Source organism: Nyctereutes procyonoides, unplaced genomic scaffold, assembly GCF_905146905.1.
Source record: "Nyctereutes procyonoides isolate TBG_1078 unplaced genomic scaffold, NYPRO_anot_genome, whole genome shotgun sequence".
Taxonomy (NCBI): Eukaryota; Metazoa; Chordata; class Mammalia; order Carnivora; family Canidae; genus Nyctereutes; species Nyctereutes procyonoides.
In genome coordinates, this window is record NW_026575140.1 from 12,970,482 (window position 1) to 12,989,067 (window position 18,586).

At 43.1% G+C, this 18,586-nt stretch overlaps 1 protein-coding gene across 1 annotated transcript in view; it reads right to left on the reverse strand.

Moving 5' to 3' along the window:
- Positions 1-7,187, reverse strand: part of GLG1 (golgi glycoprotein 1) — a 149,928-nt gene extending 142,741 nt beyond the window's left edge. The window contains exon 1 of the mRNA XM_055306003.1: positions 6,718-7,187. Coding sequence (XP_055161978.1) covers positions 6,718-7,176 — 459 coding nt within the window. The 5' untranslated portion in view covers positions 7,177-7,187. The remainder of the gene's footprint in view (positions 1-6,717) is intronic.
- Between the last annotated feature and the right edge of the window lie 11,399 nt (positions 7,188-18,586).

Sequence of the window (18,586 nt, forward strand, 5' to 3'; positions counted from 1 at the left end):
CGGGGCGCGGTCCTGGAGACCCGGGATCGAGTCCCGCGTCGGGCTCCCGGTGCATGGAGCCTGCTTCTCCCTCTGCCTGTGTCTCTGCCTCTCTCTGTGTGTGTGACTATCATAAATAAATAAAAAAAATTAAAAAAAAAAAAAGAGATCAATAATGCCTTGATTTTTGTGGTTAGATTGCTTCCAAACACTGAAGGAAATTCCACATCGGCTCAAACAAAACAATCATAACATATCCTAAAGCCAAACAATGTTTGGATTAATTGCCATTTGCATTATTCATATCATTATTTCCTCCCACAAATAAGGTATCAGGAGATGATACACCTATAAATCCTAAAAACTATGTACAGAGAATATAGGAAACTTGTACAGGTTAAACAACAAGGACCTTACTGGGCGCATGGGTGGTACAGTCAGTTAAGCATCCAACTCTTGGTTTCAGCTCAGGTTGTGATCTCAGGGTTGTAAGATCGAGCCCCATGTTCAGCTCTGTGCTCCGCAAAAAATCGGTTTAAGACTCTCTCTTCCTTTGCTCCTCCCTCCCGCTCATTCTCACTCATTCTGATAAATACATCTTTAAAAAAAGAAATAACAGGGATCTTCAAAATTATACTATTACACAAACCTCTCATTTAATACAGAGGAAACCAGAACTCAGAGTGGTAAAAAGACTTGCCCAGAGTCATACGGTTAGCTAATGACAGTACCAACTCTAGTCCTAGTTCACTCTTTGTGTTATTGCATGGACTCAATACAAACAGTAGGGAAATGTATTTGAATTCTTCCATTATACTAGTACAAATCCTGCTTCAGGTAAGATGGGATTTGAAAAATATTTTCATTAAACAGAAATTTTGCTCATGATGGGTTCAAACTAGAAGTTCAATTAGCTTTGTCTAATAATGCTGGTCTATCTTCCTGAGAAATCTACAGTATTCCAGTGTATAGGAGCTGCTGCTGCCCAATTGTTCCGGGTAGTGAACAAAAGAGGATTCTAATTCCAGGTAACTCTTCTCATTTTGTGTCCATTTCTGAACCCCTAGCTAGAAGGGCTAGCCAGGGGTTCTCAACAGTCTCATTCCAGTTTCCCTAGCTGCAACCATTCATGGTGGGCTGCAAAGTGTATGGTCTTTGAAATCAAAGAACTTGCTGAATACCAACCAGGTCTACCACTTAGGACATAAAATCAGACAAATTACTTCATCTCTCTGAGTCTGTTTCTCAACAAAGATAAGATATTCACCTCATAGGACTATCAAGAATATTAAATGAGATAATATAGATAGTGCAGGCAGAACATCATCTTAGGATACAGTCAAATGAAAGGTTAAGAATAGAGTAGAAGCACGTCTGGCTCAGTTGTGTTAAGACTTATGATCATGGGGTTGTAAGTTCAAGCCCCATGTTGGGTGTAGAGATTACTTAAAAATAAAAATCCTGGGGATCCCTGGGTGGCTCAGAGGTTTAGCACCTGCCTTTGGCCCGGGGCACGATCCTGGAGCACGGGATCGAGTCCCCCGTCAGGCTCCTGGCATGGAGCCTGCTTCTCCCTCCTCCTGTATCTCTGCCTCTCTCTCTCTCTCTATCATAAATAAACAAATAAATCTTTTAAAAAAATAAAAAATAATAAAAATCTTGGGGCAGCCCAGGTGGCTCAGTGGTTTAGCGCCACCTTCAGCCCAGGGCCTGATCCTGGAGACCCAGGATCGAGTCCCATGTCGGGCTCCCTGCATGGAGCCTGCTTCTCCCTCTGCCTGTGTCTCTGCCTCTCTCTCTCTCTCTCTGTGTGACTATCATAAATAAATTTTTTAAAAAAATCAAAAAAATAAATAAATAAATTTTTAAAAATAAATAAATAAAAATCTTAAAAAATAAAAAAAACTTTAAAGAATAGAATAAAAATGTTTATTAAAAAATGTTCATCTAGGGATCCCTGGGTGGCGCAGCAGTTTGGTGCCTGCCTTTGGCCCAGGGCGCGATCCTGGAGACCCGGGATCGAATCCCACGTCGGGCTCCCGGTGCATGGAGCCTGCTTCTCCCTCTGCCTATGTCTCTGCCCCTCTCTCTCTCTCTGTGACTATCATAAATAAATAAAAATTAAAAAAAAAATGTTCATCTATGAGTTTGAAAGTGGGTTTACAGTTTGTAAGGTTTAAATGTTAATTCCTGTTCAGTACATAAAATAGTACAGCTAAAACATCTACATTCAGTTTTATTTTTTTAAGTCCTTATCAAAGATACACATTGAAGTAGACAGTGAAATAGGGAAAAAAAAGGGGGGGGGGGGCAGCCCAGGTGGCTTAGTGGTTTAGTGCCGCCTTCAGCCCAGGGCCTGATCCTGGAGACCCAGGATCGAGCTCCATGTAGGGCTCCCTGCATGGAGCCTGCTTCTCCTTCTGCCTGTGTCTCTGCCTCTGCCTCTCTCTCTCTCTCTCTCTCTCTCTCTCTCTCTCTGTCTCTCACGAATAAATGAATAAAATCGTTAAGAATAAATAAATAAAAATATGCCAGTCTCCCAACTCTTGTGCCAAACGAACAAAAAATGCAGAGACAGCTGAAGCTGGCTGATGTATATATGGAGAATCACCACAGTTTCTACTTCTATGCAGCTTGAAATTTTCAATTTTAGAAAGTTTTTTTGTTATAAAACCTAACAAAAACAGACCAAAACAAAAAAACTAAGAAAAACTATGTGTATCATGAATAAACTTCTCCCAAGAAACCAATGTCTCCATCTGAAACTTCTAAACACAAGATAATACCAGTCATTTCAGCCAAAAATACATAAAGTACTTTATTTTTTTTTTAATGTATTCATGATAGTCACACACAGAGAGATAGAGAGGCGCAGAGACATAGGCAGAGGGAGAAGCAGGCTCCACGCACCGGGAGCCCGATGTGGGACCCGATCCCAGGTCCCCAGGATCGCATCCTGGGCCAAAGGCAGGCGCCAAACCGCTGTGCCACCTAGGGATCCCCATAAAGTACTTTAAAATTACTTTCAACACAAAGCGTGTCTTATCTCTTTATTAAATAGTAACTACACAGCAGTATCTTATCTTTCTTTGGTGTTATTATTCCTCCACCTAGTAAAAGAGCCCAGGGTATTTTTTCCTTTTTCACCTTTATACATTCTTGTCATATTTTTTATGACTAGCACTACAACTAGTTCTATATGTATATACATGTATGTATACCTAACACACATAACATATAAATGCACGTATAACCAGGACTATTCCCATCATTACTGCTATTTCATCTACTATTTAACAGTGGACCCATTGGGTATACTTGACCTTTTAAAAAGCATGACAATAGGGGATCCCTGGGTGGCGCAGCGGTTTGGCGCCTGCCTTTGGCCCAGGGCGCGATCTGGAGACTCCGGATCGAATCCCACATCAGGCTCCCGGTGCATGGAGCCTGCTTCTCCCTCTGCCTGTGTCTCTGCCTCTCTCTCTCTCTCTCTCTCTCTCTCTGTGTGTGTGTGTGAGACTATCATAAAATAAATAAAAAAAAAAAAAAAAAATTAAAAAGCATGACAATAAATAAATAAATAAATAAATAAATAAATAAATAGCATGACTCATCTGAAAAGGTTTTAAAAAAAAATCTCTCAATAACACATAACCTTCAAAATAGCAGCCAAAGTGACTGAGGAGAAAAGCTGTGAACTATAGTCCATATATACTGTAGTTTACACATAGATTTTTAATTTGTAAGCATATGATGCATTAGAGAACGTGAAAATATCAGCTGAAATTATTCAAGACAAACCATAAACATCTTCAAATAAAGTTTGTAAGTAAATTACTACATAACTTTGGAAACTACAGTGGAGAGAACCTTAAAACATTTGAGCTTAAGACTTAACCTATCATACTATATCCTCATGTTGTTTCAAAATAAAAAATGTTTACTATACTACCATTTAAATACATACTTTGCCTTTTCATTATTTTGTCTGCCTTTTCATTACTTTAATAGCAAGTATACAGAGAACAGTCTTCTCCAAATGTGTATCCAAAAGGATGAAAAAGGGAACAAAAAAAGAAAACTCAAAAGGGTAAAGAACCACGTTATATCAACTTCCCTATCAAATAGTACTACTAACCAAAAAGCAAATACAAAATATGTTCCATAACTTCACTTCAAATGGCACATTTGAAGGCAGTTTCTTTAATTAAGGTATGTTCTTTCAAACACACAGATCAGATTTAACTAATTCTCAAACTAAGTGGATTAAAATGTCCTTTTGCCATCTTTTTTTTTTTTTTTTAAGATTTTATTAATCTAACAGATAAAGCACAAGAAGCAGCACAGCGAGAGGGAGAAGCCAGTTCCCAGCTCAGCAATGAGCAGGGAGCCTGACATGGGGTTCTATCCCAGCACCCTGGGATCATGACCTGAGCAGAAAGCAGATGCTTAACCAACTGAGCCACCCAGGCACCCCTTGCCTTCTTTAAAGAAAAAAAAAGTAGTTTAAAAATAGCTCCACCTTCAGAAGCCTGGCAGGCTCAATCCCTAAAGGATGCAACTCTTGATCTCAGAGCTCTGAGCTAGAGCCCCACCCACGTTGGGTATGGAGCCTACTTAAAAAAAATTTTTTTTAAATAAAAAAATAGTTCCACCTGCTGAAGGATATACACAGTTGTTTGTGGTACTTTTTCAACTTTCACGTATATAGAATTAGAGGAAAATTAATTAAATTGTAAATTTGGAAACCCTGCTCCCCAAAATACCCCCACTTCCAATTTACTTGACACTTTTTCTTCCTCTGGAGCATAAAACTGACTTCATTAGTTTATTCATCTTCAATCTGTTGTCAATATTTACTGAGTCTCAGCAATTAATTAGGTACTCTGGGAAGTCACAAAGGAAATATAGGGCCTAGTAACTATCCTGAAAGAGTTTATCCGTCATCTCCATAAAGGAGGAAAAATGTAGTTACTGAAACAATATCCTTGCTAAGAATGTTACAGTCCATTGTGGAGCAGGGACTCCATTTTCAAGCCAGGTTCTTTGCACTAAGTAATGCAAGATAGTACCCACAAAATTAAACAGACTCCAAAAGTGGTCAAATCTGTTATTTATGGATTACATACGCTGCTACACATTTCTACTGCATGACAAAGGAAGCCTGCTCCTGTAAGTGGAGGTTTCCAAATGTCCCAAATGCATACAAAGAAAGAGTCATGTACTCTATGAACTGGCCACTTTTTGCCACTTTCCCTAATAATAACATCCTATTTCTGCCACAAACCACTAACAAAGTTTTTGGTCACCAATATTAGGGTCTTACTTTGAGGGAACAACATCTATAACATATCCTAAAAAGACCAAACAGTAAATTTCAAAAAGCCCAACAGTTAAGAATCTTAGCTGCATCTACTAGAGAAATAGCTGAATAAAGACTAATAATGGATTATCTTTCTAGTCTTCAAGTTGTAGATGAGAAGTCATCTGTGGCCTCACATTTCTGTTGGCTCAGGAAATTTCCTTTCTCTTTGTATTTTGATTATGTTTTATTCTTCTTCCTCTTGTGAATTGTTCTGTATGGAATACTAGAGCAGGTATCACGGGGGGAGGGGGGGGGAGTACTGCCAAGACCAGCAATTTTCTACGAATCAGTGGCCTTCCCATGATCATGAACACCTTAGACAACTGATGATACAATTTCCCAAACAAAACTGTATCAAGCAGCAGTTTCATTCTACTTGTCAACTTTTAGGTCTAATTCTATACACCTAAAATCCTAGAAAGAAAGAAGGAAGGAAGGAACAAAACAAAACAAAACAAAACCCCTACAACCCTACCAGATTTGCTCCCAAACTTTCAGAATTGTCAAATATGTCTGCAGTATTAAACCTAAAGAAGACACATCACTTAGCTGAATCACATAAAGAACATCAAATCTAGATTTCAGTAAAAGGTATACTAAAATCATATTCAGACATCAGAAAGGCAAGATCCCACAATCCAATCACAAATACTGCATAGGTATTACCGCTTCGACTAGTGTCCCAACTTTTCAAGCTGTGGGACTCTAAATTATTCGGAGTAATAGCTTAAACTTGAGATTCACTACAAACCGACCAAACGAAATTAAGGGGAAGAAAAAAAAAAAAAAAAGACACACCTTAGTTTCAACACCCTATGGATAGATAATAAGAATTTGCGAATTACAAAGGAATGGGGTAAAGACAGTAAATTCGGTTTTGACTACAATACACGTCAGAACAGAACCCGAGTTACCTAAACAAACGTTACCTACTGCCAATAAACAGATCATTTCTTAACAGCTTAAGTACGCCAACCATTTTTTTTTCATATTTAAAAGCGCTGCTGCCAACTGTCCAAGTCGAACAAATAGCCAAATTCTAAGCAGGTCTTCGGCGAGGAGCCACTGTGCTTAGAGCATCACACAAAAGACCGGAGCAAACATAAACACGCTCTGGGCCTTCGCAGGCGGCGGCCAGGAGCCAGGGTCTAAGTCTCAGACCCCGCACCAGCGAGCGAACGAGGGGTGGCAGTGGCGGTGGGGTCCTGGTCTCGGAAGGCGCGGGGGAGCTGGTTAGGGACGGCAGGGCAGGGGCGGGCGCCGCACAGGGGGAGACAGAGAAGCAGCGGGCCCGCGTCAGCGGCTCCCAAGGCCGGCAACACCCTCGGGCCCGCACCAGGCCTGGCCCTCCCGGCCCCGGCCCGCCTCCTCACCTCCCTCACGTCCTGCAGGCACTCGAGCACCGCCAGGTTGTTGCTCCAGGTGTGCTTGGGACACACACGGGTCACGTCCTCCCTGCAGGACTCTTCCTCCGCCAGCTTCCAGCCCCCGCCGGCCCCGCCGGGCCCCGCTCCGCCCCGCCGGGCCGGAGGCCCACCCGCCGGGAAAGGCGGCTGCGGCGGCTGAGGCGGTTGCTGCTGCTGCTGCTGCTGTTGCTGCTGCTGCTGCTGGTGCTGGAGCTGAGATGACTGAGGAAGCTGGAGCAGGGGCTGACCGGCCGGCCCGCCGCCTCCAGGCTGCCCTACAAAGGACGGAAAGTTGGCCCCCGGGCCCTGGCCCTGGCCATGGCCGCCCTGGCCCGTGAGTTTCTGGGCCCCGGCCGCCGCGAGCAGCAGCAGCTGCAGCGCCGCCGACAAGCGGAACATCCTCCGTACACGTCCACACGCCGCCATCTTGGGTCCGCGGCGAGCTCGACGCACCCGCCGGCGCCGCGTATTTAAATGAGGGGGCGGGGCCGTGGGCGGGGCCCGGCGGGGCCAGCTTGAGCCCCTCCCCGACCCGCGCCGACCCGGGAGCCCCGAGCAAAGCCTTGGAGCAGGCTGTGCTGGAAACGGCCCACGCCCTGGGCCCCGGAGGCTCTTTGCCCGGGGGGGATTGCTGGAGCTCCTTAGAAAGCCTGGGCTGGGCTGCTTTGCCTCATCCCTCGGTCGTCGTCACAGAAAAAAAAAAGAAGAGGAATTGGGACTGCCACAACCAAGATGGCTGGTAGAGGATGTCGTCTGTTCAGTGATGGGGTGGGGAGGGGAGAAGGGGGAGGGCAAAACCAAAAAACTTTGTGTGTAGAGATGAACTCTACACGATCAGGTGTATTCCGAAATCTAAGATCCTCTTCTTGCATCTCTCCCTGCTGCTTTGCACCTGCCTCAGAATCTTTCTTACCCAGGGAGGAAGGCAGCACTGAATGATGGTTAGGTTCCGGAATAAGAAAAGACCCAGTTATAATTCTTGCTTCCCTGCAGACTAGGCAAGTCCTTTAACCTTCTGGGCCTCTCCCTTCTCGTCCCGTGAAAAAGTGGATGAACTCTAAAGTATAATTGTGAAGATTAGAAAAAATAATGAGCAAAGTGCCTAGCCCACAATAGAGAACTCCAAAAGTTATAGCCTATATTATTTATAAACTGGGAAGCCTTTTGTGCGGGAGTCCGGATTGTAGACCAGAACTTAACCTCGTGTTTAAAAGAGGAGAAGAAAATAAGAGAACTGGTCTTTGCGGTCTCAGGTTAAGTCTGTGCCTTGGGGAGCTGTTTTTGGTGACCTGCAGGCAGCGTCTTCAGCATGTTAGGCAGGGATTGGTTGTTTCACTTCACATCTGTGTCCCCTCCCTCTCCCTAGGAGAAGTGATACCTTCTCAAAGGTCTTCATATCCATTGCATCATTTGAACCTTGTATCAGGCCTCGGTTGGATTCTAATTCAACTGAGGAATGGCACAGTGATGGTAACAAATTCTGCACAGCAGGGTTAAATGACCTACCCAGAATGAACTCTGCCAGCCTGGGACTAGGATCTGTGTGGCTTCCCACTGCCCTTGTGCACTTTTATCCCATTCTCCCAATACCGCATGTTGAAGAATAAGGACAGCGAGGAGTATATAATCTCCAACTGGTGATCTGTGTTCAGAAATGCAACTTCTTCTGTCCTGACCTGCAAATGGGTAGTAAAGATAAGATCAGACATAACTAGAGTCTAAGAAGTCAGGTCAAGGGGGTGGGGCACCTGGGTGGCTCAGTCAGTTAAGCATGGGACTTTTGATTTCATCTCAGGTCATGATCTTGTGGGTTATGAGATCAAGCCCCATGTTGCATTCAAGCTCAGTCAGGAGTCAGCTTGAAGATTCTCTCCCTCTGCCCCTCCCACCACTTGCATACTGTCTCACGCTCACTCTCTAAAATAAATCAGGGATGCCTGGGTGGCTCAGCGGTTAAGCGTCTGCCTTCAGCCCAGGGCATGATCCTGGAGACCTGGGATCAGGTGCCGCGTCAGGCTCCCTGCAAGGAGCCTGCTTCTCCTCTGCCTGTGTCCCTGCACCTCTGTGTCTCTCATGAATAAAAAAACAAAATCTTTTTTTTTTAATTTTTTTTTATTTATTTATGATAGTTACACACAGAGAGAGAGAGAGGCAGAGGGGCCAAAGGCAGGCGCCAAACCTCTGCGCCACCCAGGGATCCCCAAAATCGTTAAATAAAATAAAGAAATCTAAAAAAAAAAAAAAGCCAGGTGGGGACTCAGACACCCCATAAAGGATGACTGAGAATATTCTGGGGGTACAAACTGCCCACTATGAGTGACAGCAGGCCTCTATCTCTGGGAATGAGGGTACATTGGCATCTTTGCCAACACTCCTTCCTGCTACTGCCATAAAATGGTCCTGAGGCTGCTGCCAAACTTTAGCGTTGACTAAGGCAGCACAGAGTATACCAGATAAACATACATGTTCGTTAACAGATAAATGGGTTAGGTAAACTGTCAGTCAGCAGGCTAGAGACATTACCAGAAGTTGTTGAAAAGTCACTAGGGGCCATTAATTTTCAATAGTGGGTCTGCATGTGATTAGACAACAAATGGGAGATTATTTTAAACTAGTTTAAGGGAGCTCCTGGGTGGCTCAGTCAGTTGAGCCACTGACTTGGTTTCGGCTCAGGTCATGATCTCAGGGTCCTGGGATCAGGCTCTGCACTCAGTGCAAGCCTGCTGGAGATTATCTCCCTCCCTCTCTGCTCCTCCTCTGCTCTCTTGCACTCTGTCTAAGATAAATAAATAAAATCTTTACAAAAAAACAAAGTAGTTTAAGGCTAGGAGGCACTGGCTGCTTCAGTTGGAAGAGGTCGCAACTCTTGATCTCAGGGTCATGAGTTCAAGGCCTACATTGCATGTAGAGATTAAATAAATAAAATGTTTTAAAAAAAATTTTAAATAAACTAGTTTAAGGCTAGAGTTTGGCAATCTGTTAAGAGAAGCCAGCAGTTGCCTCTCAGCCTGCTCTGAGGAAACCCTAAACCCAGCCACAGATTGCCTCTGGAGATAAGGAGGAGTATATGTGCCTATCTTAAAATCACAATGACCAAGAAGCAAGAAAACCCAGAGAAATCTGGGAACCTTGCCAGTTCAGTCTGTGTCAGGCAAGTCTAGACTTTATTTAAGATACAAACCCCTAAGCCAGTGGGAAGAGGGCTGACCTAACTTGGTCTCCCAGCCACAATGACTTTTCAATATAAGATAGACTATCTCTAGGCTGCCTGAGTGGCCCAGTTGATTAAGTGACCAACTCTTGGTTTCAGCTCAGGTCATGATCTCTGGGTCCTAGGATTAAGTCCCAGGTCAGGCTCTGCACTCAATGCAGGGTTTGCTTGTCCTTCTCCCTCACCCTCTGCTTCTCCCCCTGCTCACACTCTCAAATAAAATCTTAAAAAAAAAAAAAAAAGACTATCCTAAACTATGAACTCATTTCGCCCTTTATTGTACCTTTTTTTTTTTAAGATTTTATTTATTCATGAGAGACACAGAGAGAGAGAGAGAGGCAGAGACAGGCAGAGGGAGAAGCAGGCTCCCTGCAGGGAGCCTGATGTGGGACTGGATCCTGGGAATGCAGGATCATGACCTAATCAAAAGGCAGACACTTAACCGCTGAACCACCCAGGCATCCCTGTACCTTTTATTTCTTGATCCTGACTTCCTTGATTCACTCAATAGATGTCTATTTATCTTTCTTTTTTTATGATAGGCATTGCTCAAAAATCAACTTATATGAGGGGCACCTGGGTCACTCAGTGGTTGAGCATCTGCCTTTGGCCCAGGGCATGATCCCAGGGTCCTGGGATCGAGTCTCACATAGGGCTCCCAGCAGGGAGCCTGCTTCTCTCTCTGCCTCTCTGCGTCTCTCATGAATAAATAAATAAAATATTTTTTAAAAATTAACTTATATGAAAGATAAACAATAAGACAGTAAACAAAGAGCAAGATCATTTCAGACCGTTTAACTGCTATGAAGAAAATATAAGACATATGGGGTGATGGAGGTAGGGAGAGGATTTTATATAAAGGCAGCTGGGGAAAAACTTTCTGAGTGATACTTGAACTAAGAGCTAATCACCATAAAGTTGCCAGCCATGTAAAAAATCTGGATCTGAAGTTGTCTTAGCCTGTTCAGGTTGCTATAACAAAATACCACAGACTGTGTGGCTTATAAACAACAGACATTTGTTTCTCACAGTTCTGGTGGTTGGAAATCCAAGATCAGAGTGCTAGCATGGCCAGGTTCTGGTGAAGCCTCTTTTTTTTTTTTAATTTTTTTTTATAATTCATTTATGATAGTCACAGAGAGAGAGAGAGAGAGAGAGGGGCAGAGACACAGGCAGAGGGAGAAGCAGGCTCCATGCACCGGGAGCCCGACGTGGGATTCGATCCCAGGCCTCCAGGATCGCGCCCTGGGCCAAAGGCAGGTGCCAAACCGCTGCGCCACCCAGGGATCCCCTGGTGAAGCCTCTTCTTGATTGCAGATTGCTGACTTCTCGCTGTGTTCTCACATAGTGGAAGGGGCTAGGGAGCTCTGGGATAAAAACCCTAATCCCATTTATGAGGGCTCTCCTCTCATGATCTAAGCACCTCCAAAATGTTCTGTCTCCCAATACAGTCATATTGGCTCTTAGGATTTCAACATGTACATTCAGGGGCAGACACACATATTTAGACCAGAGCCAAAAGGTTACAAAAGCAGAGATTAACAAATTCAAGACCCTAATGTGGTAATAAGCATTCAAAATAAAGGTCTAGGGATGCCTGGGTGGCTCAGTGGTTGAGCACCTGCCTTCAGCCTAGGGCATGATCCTGGAGTCCCGGGATTGAGTCCCACATCGGGCTTCCTGCATAGAGCCTGCTTCTGTCTCTGCCTCTCTGTGTCTCTTGTGAATAAATAAATAAAATCTCAAAATAAAGGTCTATAGGGCCCCTGAGTGGCTCAGTGGGTTAAGCCTGAGCCTTCAGCTCAGGTCAAGATCCCTGGACCCTGAGATTGATTGAGTCTGCATCAGGCTCCCTGCTCAGCAGGAGTCTGCTTCTCCCTCTTCCTCCACCCCTCTTATCTGAGCTCTCCTCTCTCAATAAATGAATGCAATTTTATTTTTTTAAAGGTTTTATTTATTTATTCATGAGAGACACGGAGAGAAAGGCAGAGATATAGGCAGAGGGAGAAGCAGGCCCCACGCAAGGAGCCTGATGTGGGACTGGATCCCAGGATCCCGGGATCACACCCTGAGCCAAAGGCAAATGCTCAACCGCTGAGCCACTCAGGCATCCCAATAAATGCAATTTTAAACAACAACAACAACAACAACAAATAAAGGCCTAAATGATTGAATTAAAATGAAAAAAGGGAAGGAGAAAGAATCAGTAACTGGCCAGGGGGCAGATCTTAGAGAGAGGGCCCTTTAGGCCATATGTATCCATGTAACTGAAGGAGAATTCTGACACTAAACAGAGAGTTTGTATTTCCATTGAAAGAAAAACATAAAACCTATACAAAATATATAAAATATCTTTGAAAGGAGTTAGAGGGATCCCTGGGTGGCGCAGTGGTTTGGCGCCTGCCTTTGGCCCAGGGCGTGATCCTGGAGACCCGGGATCGAATCCCACATCAGGCTCCCGGTGCATGGAGCCTGCTTCTCCCTCTGCCTGTGTCTCTGCCTCTCTCTCTCTCTCTCTCTCTCTCTCTCTCTCTCTGTGACTATCATAAATAAATAAATTTAAAAAAAAAAAGAAAAAAATATCTTTGAAAGGAGTTAGAAAGTAACCAATGCAATCAGGAAATGAAGGGTTGCACTCTTTGAGAAAAGGGAATTACATAGCCCAGATGTTTTCTGAGTTGTACTATCTAAATTGTAGAGCAAAAGAATTGAGCCTGTGCAGAAAGTACCAATCTCATCGGGCAGAAAACACACAGGTAGGAGTGGAGAGCCCCCCCAAATGGCTGGGACTGGAAAGAAGAAAACCACAGAGAAAGAGCCAAAAATCTGTGAATACATTTCTCTCAAGTCTCTGGCTGACTCTTAAGCTGTGCAAGCATAGGGATAGACTCTGCAAACCCAGAAGAAAATAATAGCTGAGAGAGCAATAAATCGAGAGTTTTCCGCAGCCTCTTGTGTGCTCCGGGAAATAGAAGTTAGAATTTAAACCCTGTTGAGGCATATAGGCCTTGGTAAACACCCCAGACTCTAAGCTGAGGCCTCAGAAGAGTTACTGCCTGGGAACAAAAGTCACACCCCAGGAGAAAGGACAACACCTGAGGAGATACTGCCCTAGAATGAAAGGCAAAACTACAATAGTCTAACCCTAATAAAGCCTAAAACATGTCTCAATGGGTCAGTGACCCACCAGGACTTTGTCTACAAGAAGAAAACATTATCTTTCTGGAAACAGATAATGTCATCGAGAGTCTCCATAATTTTTAATCTGCATGATCCAGCATTGAATCAAAAATTACGAGGCATGCTAAAAACAAACAAAACTGAGCTGAATAATTAAAGCCAAAAAGAACAAAAAAGTCAGTGGGCACCTGGCTGGCTCAGTTGGTAGAGCATGTGACTCTTGATCTCAGGGTCATGAGATCCTGAAAACTACTTAAAAAAAAAACAAAAAAAAAAAAAGCTTACCAAAAAAAAGTCAACAATGGGACCGCTGGGTGGCTCCAAGGTTGAGTATCTGCCTTCAGCCCAGGGCTTGATCCTGGGGTCCCGGGATCAAGTCCTATATCGGGCTCCCTGCATGGAGCCTGCTTCTCTTCCCTCTGCCTGTGTCTCTGCCTCTCTTTCTGTGTCTCTCATGAATAAATAAAAAATAAAATAAATAAATTTTTAAAAAAGTCCACAAAAACAAACTCCCTGTGATTCAAAGATATTGAACTCAATCAGATAAGGACCTTAAAATAGCTGCGACTAGTATATATAGAAGAAAAAATATCAAATAAAGGCACCTGGTGGGCTCACTCAGTGGAGTATGTGACTCTTGATCTCAGGGTTGTAAATTTGAGCCCCATGCTGAATGTAGAGATTACTTTTAAAAAAAGAGGAGAGGGCAGCCCAGGTGGCCCAGTGGTTTAGCGCCACCTTCGGCCTAGCATGTGATCCTGGAGACCTGGGATTGAGTCCCACGTTGGCCTCCCTGCATGGAGCCTGCTTCTCCCTCTGCCTCTTCTGTATCTCTCATGAATAGATAAAACCTTTAAGAATTTTTTTTTAAAAAAAGAGAAGAAAAGAAAAAATAAATGAAAAACTGTATTTCAACAGAAAATTGGATTCTATACAAATAATCAAATGGACATTTTAGAACAGAATTAAAATTCGTTAGATGATTTTAACAGGATGTCTTAGTCTGTTTGGTTGCTATTACAGAATACCATAGATTGGTGCCTTAAAACAATAGAAATTTATTGTTCACAGTCCTGGAGGCTGGGAAATTCATGATCCAGATGCTGGCAGATTCCGGGTCTGGTGAGGGCCAACTTCTTGGCTCATAGACAGCCCTGTCTTTTTGCTATAACCTCACATGGCATAAAGTCACTAGGGAGCTCTCTGGGGTCTCTACTAGAAGGACGCTATTCCCAATCATGAGAGATCCACCTCATTAAAAGAGAAAGAAAAAAATCTTAAAAGCTGACAGACATATTAGAGTTAGGACTTCAACATGAATTTTGGGGGACACAAATATTTAGTCTATGGTACTGGATATAGCAGAAAACAGAATTATCACCAGGAAACAGGTCAATAGAAAACCAAAAGGGGGACACCTGGGTGCCTCAGTCAGTTGGGTGTCTTGGATTTTATTTTATTTTAAGAAAAAAATATTTTTTTATTTATTTATGATAGTCACAGAGAGAGAGAGAGAGAGAGAGAGAGAGGCAGAGACACAGGCAGAGGGAGAAGCAGGCTCCATGCACCGGGAGCCCGATGTGGGATTCGATCCTGGGTCTCCAGGATCGCGCCCTGGGCCAAAGGCAGGCGCCAAACCGCTGTGCCACCCAGGGATCCCAAAAAAAAGATTTTTAAAAAGAATAGAGTGGAAGAGATATGTGGGGCATAGTCAAAAGTTCTAACGTACATATATAACTAGAATCCCAAAAGGAGAGGAGAAAGACAATGGTATAGCTCAATATTTGAAGAGACATGCTTTGAATTTCCTCAAACTAGATTCAAGAAGTTCCAGGAACCCTAAGAGATAATTACAAAAATACATCTTGGCGCATCATCATGAAACTGCTGAAAATCAAAAAGATAAAAAATCTGAAAGGCAGACAAAGACATATTATCTCCAAAGGAACAATAACACTAATATTTGACTTTTCTGTAGAAACTATGGAAGCCAGGGGTGTCTGGGTGGCTTAGTTGGTTAAGCATCTGCCTTCAGTTCTGCCATGATCTCAGGGTCCTGGGATCTGGCACCGTGTTAGGCCCCTGTTCAGTGGGGAGTTTGCTTTTCCCTCTCCCTCTGCTCCTCCTCCTGCTTGTGCTTGCTCTTTCTCTCTCTCAAATAAATAAATAAATTCTTTGGGAAAAAAAGAGAGAGAGAGAGAGAGAAAACTATGAATGAAAAAAAAAACTATGAATGTCAGAAAGCAGTAGGATGACATAATTTAAATACTGAAAGAAAAAAAAATTTTAACCATTGCTCACCTAAAATTCTATACCCAGGGAAGATGTACTTCATAAATGAAGGTAAATTAAATATGATATCCAAAGTACAAGCAAAAAAAGAGAACAGATAACTTAGATTTCATCAAAACGTAAAACTTCTATGCATCAAGAACACTATCATAGTGAATAGACAATCCACAGAATTGGAGAAAATATTTACAAATTATATCTGTTGCATCCAGAATATGTATAGAATCTTACAACTCAATAATAAAAACACAGATAATTCAATTTTAAAAATATTTTATGTATTTATTTGAGAGACAACAAGAGCAGGGGGAGAGGCAAAGGAAGAAGGAGATGGAGAAGCAGAATCCCCAGAGTGGGGAATCCCAACATAGGGCTCTATCCCAGGACCCTGAGATCATGACCTGAGCCAAAGTCAGATGCTTAACCAACTGAGCCAACCAGGTGCCTCTAAATAATCTAGTTTTAAAGTGAACAAAATATTTGAATAGCCACTTTTTTATTTTTAAGATTTTAGTTATTTATTCATGAGAGACACACACAGAGAGAGGCAGAGACATAGGCAGAGGGAGAAGCAGGCTCCTTGCAGGGAGCCCAGTGTAGGACTCGATTCCAAGGACCCCAGGATTATGCTTTGGGCTCCCTGCTCAATGAGGAGTCTGCTTCTCCCTCTCCTGCTGCTCCACTCGTGCTCTCTCTCAAATAAGTAAAATCTTTAAAAAGAAAACTAAAAAAATAAATGCAATTATACAAGAGGTGATCTTTTGTGTCTGGCCTCTTTCACCTTGGTTCATTCACATTATAGCACGTATCAGGACTGAATTCATTTTTATGGCAGAGTAATATTTTATTGTATGGATATACCACTTTTATTTATCCATCCATCAATTCACAGACATTTGGGTTGTTTCCACCTTTTGGCTATTATACATAATGCTTCTATGAACATTTATGTTTCTGTATGAACATGTATAATTTTGGGATGCCTGGATGGCTCAGTGGTTGAGCATCTGCCTTTGGCTCAGGGCGCGATCCTGGAGACCCGGGATCGAATCCCACATCGGGCTCCCGGTGCATGGAGCCTGCTTCTCCCTCTGCCTGTGTCTCTGCCTCTCTCTCTCTCTGTATGACTATCGTAAATAAATAAAAAAATAAATAAATAAAAAAGGTTAAAGACATTTTCAGACAAGCTGAAGCTAAGATGGATAACTCATTGCTAGCAGACCTACCCTACTCTAGGCTGAGGGAAAACAATTTGTCAGAAGCATAGGACTGCAGGAAGGAATAAAGAGCAGTGATGGAATAAATATGTGGACAATTAATTTTACTTTAAACAATGATAATGAGGGATTTATAACAGATGTAACAGTGAACTATATGACTCACATAGTATATAATCTAGGACGTGGATTGTGCTCTCTAGGCCTTAGAGTCCAGGGTAAACACTAAAAGAACACAACAAGAATGTGTATGTCTAAAACTAATAGAAGAAAAAAGCAAACCCTCTGGAATAAAAAGCACATCCAAAAGAAGACAAAAAGTGGGGGCACCTGGGTTGCTCAGTGGTTGAATGTCTGCCTTTGGGTCAGGTCGTGATCCCTGGGTCGTGGGATTGAGTACCTTATTAGGCTCCCTAGAGGGAGCCTGCTTCTCCCTCTGCTTATGTCTCTGCCTCTCTCTGTGTGTCTCTCATGAATAAATAGATAAAATCCCTAAGGAAAAAAAAAAAAGACAAAAGGGGTAGGAATAAAATAACACGTGGGATAAATAGAAAAACAATTGCGTGAAGTTTAAGTCCACTTTAAATGCAATGGGAAGCTCTTGGAGAGTTTTCAGCAGGGGTATGATTTAATTGCCAATTAAGAGTTAGTAAAGGTGGAGTCTTAACCCCCTCACAAACACCTGCACAGTGCTCAGCATGGTGCTGTGTATGCGGAGGGCAATCAGTGAGGATTTACTGAAATGGCCGAGCTGCTTCTCCTACTGCTGAACATCTGAAAAGTTCCTACTTCCAGGAAGCCCTCCAGTTGCTCTCACACCTGCTGTTTGGGCCAGCAAGGTGAAAGGAGGTGATTGGTCAGAGCACTCCCCCGCCCCTTCTTACTCAGATTTAAGGACTTTGGCAGCTTCCAGAGTTCAGCAATTCTTTTCCAAACTTGACTGTGCAGCTGAATCACCTGGAGCAATTTTCAAACATTTCTAATTACAGTAGCCAGGAGTATGCTTTTCCAAACAACCAAACCAACACTGATCCCTGCGGGTCTCTGGAAACAGTTGCTCTCGTGTAGGACTGCATGGGCGGTCTCCTTTTCCCCGGGGAAGCCTTCTGACCTTTTGGTGTACCCAAGATTTCAAGATCAAATAGAAGTAACATTGACCCATGAAGTTCTTTTTTTTTTTTTTTTTAATTTTTTTTAAATTTTTATTTATTTTATTTTATTTTATTTATTTATTTATGATAGTCACAGAGAGAGAGAGAGAGAGAGAGGCAGAGACATAGGCAGAGGGAGAAGCAGGCTCCATGCACCGGGAGCCCGATGTGGGATTTGATCCCGGGTCTCCAGGATCGCGCCCTGGGCCAAAGGCAGGCACCAAACCGCTGTGCCACCCAGGGATCCCGACCCATGAAGTTCTAACACTTTCATCCTAAAACTTCTTTTCTTATCCCTCAATGCTCATCTCAAAAGTCTCAATGTATTAACAACCTCCCTGGGAAAATTAACCACTTATCACCATGACATTTTTGTATTCGTTTGTTTATACAGCAATTATTTCTGAGCACTTCCTATTTTGTGCTGAGGGATAGCATTGTAGGTTAGGAGAGCTGGATGAGGCTGTCTGGGTTTCATTATCTACTCCACCATTTTGCCTACTGGTGGGTTATTCTGGTTTCTATGAGAAGCAATCTCCAGGGATGCCTGGCTGGCTCAGTCGGAAGAACATGTGACTCTTGAACTCAGGAATCCTGAGTTCAAGCCCCATGTTGGGTGTGTAGAGGTTACTAAATAAATAAGACCTTAAAAAAAAAAAAAAAAAAAAAACAAGCACTCTCCAGACAGGATTAGCTATGGAAGAGACTTACTAGGTTGAAAACTTCCCAGGAATGAGCCGGCTTTGGCACCTCCACCACACCCACTCATTGGCTGGGAGTAAGCC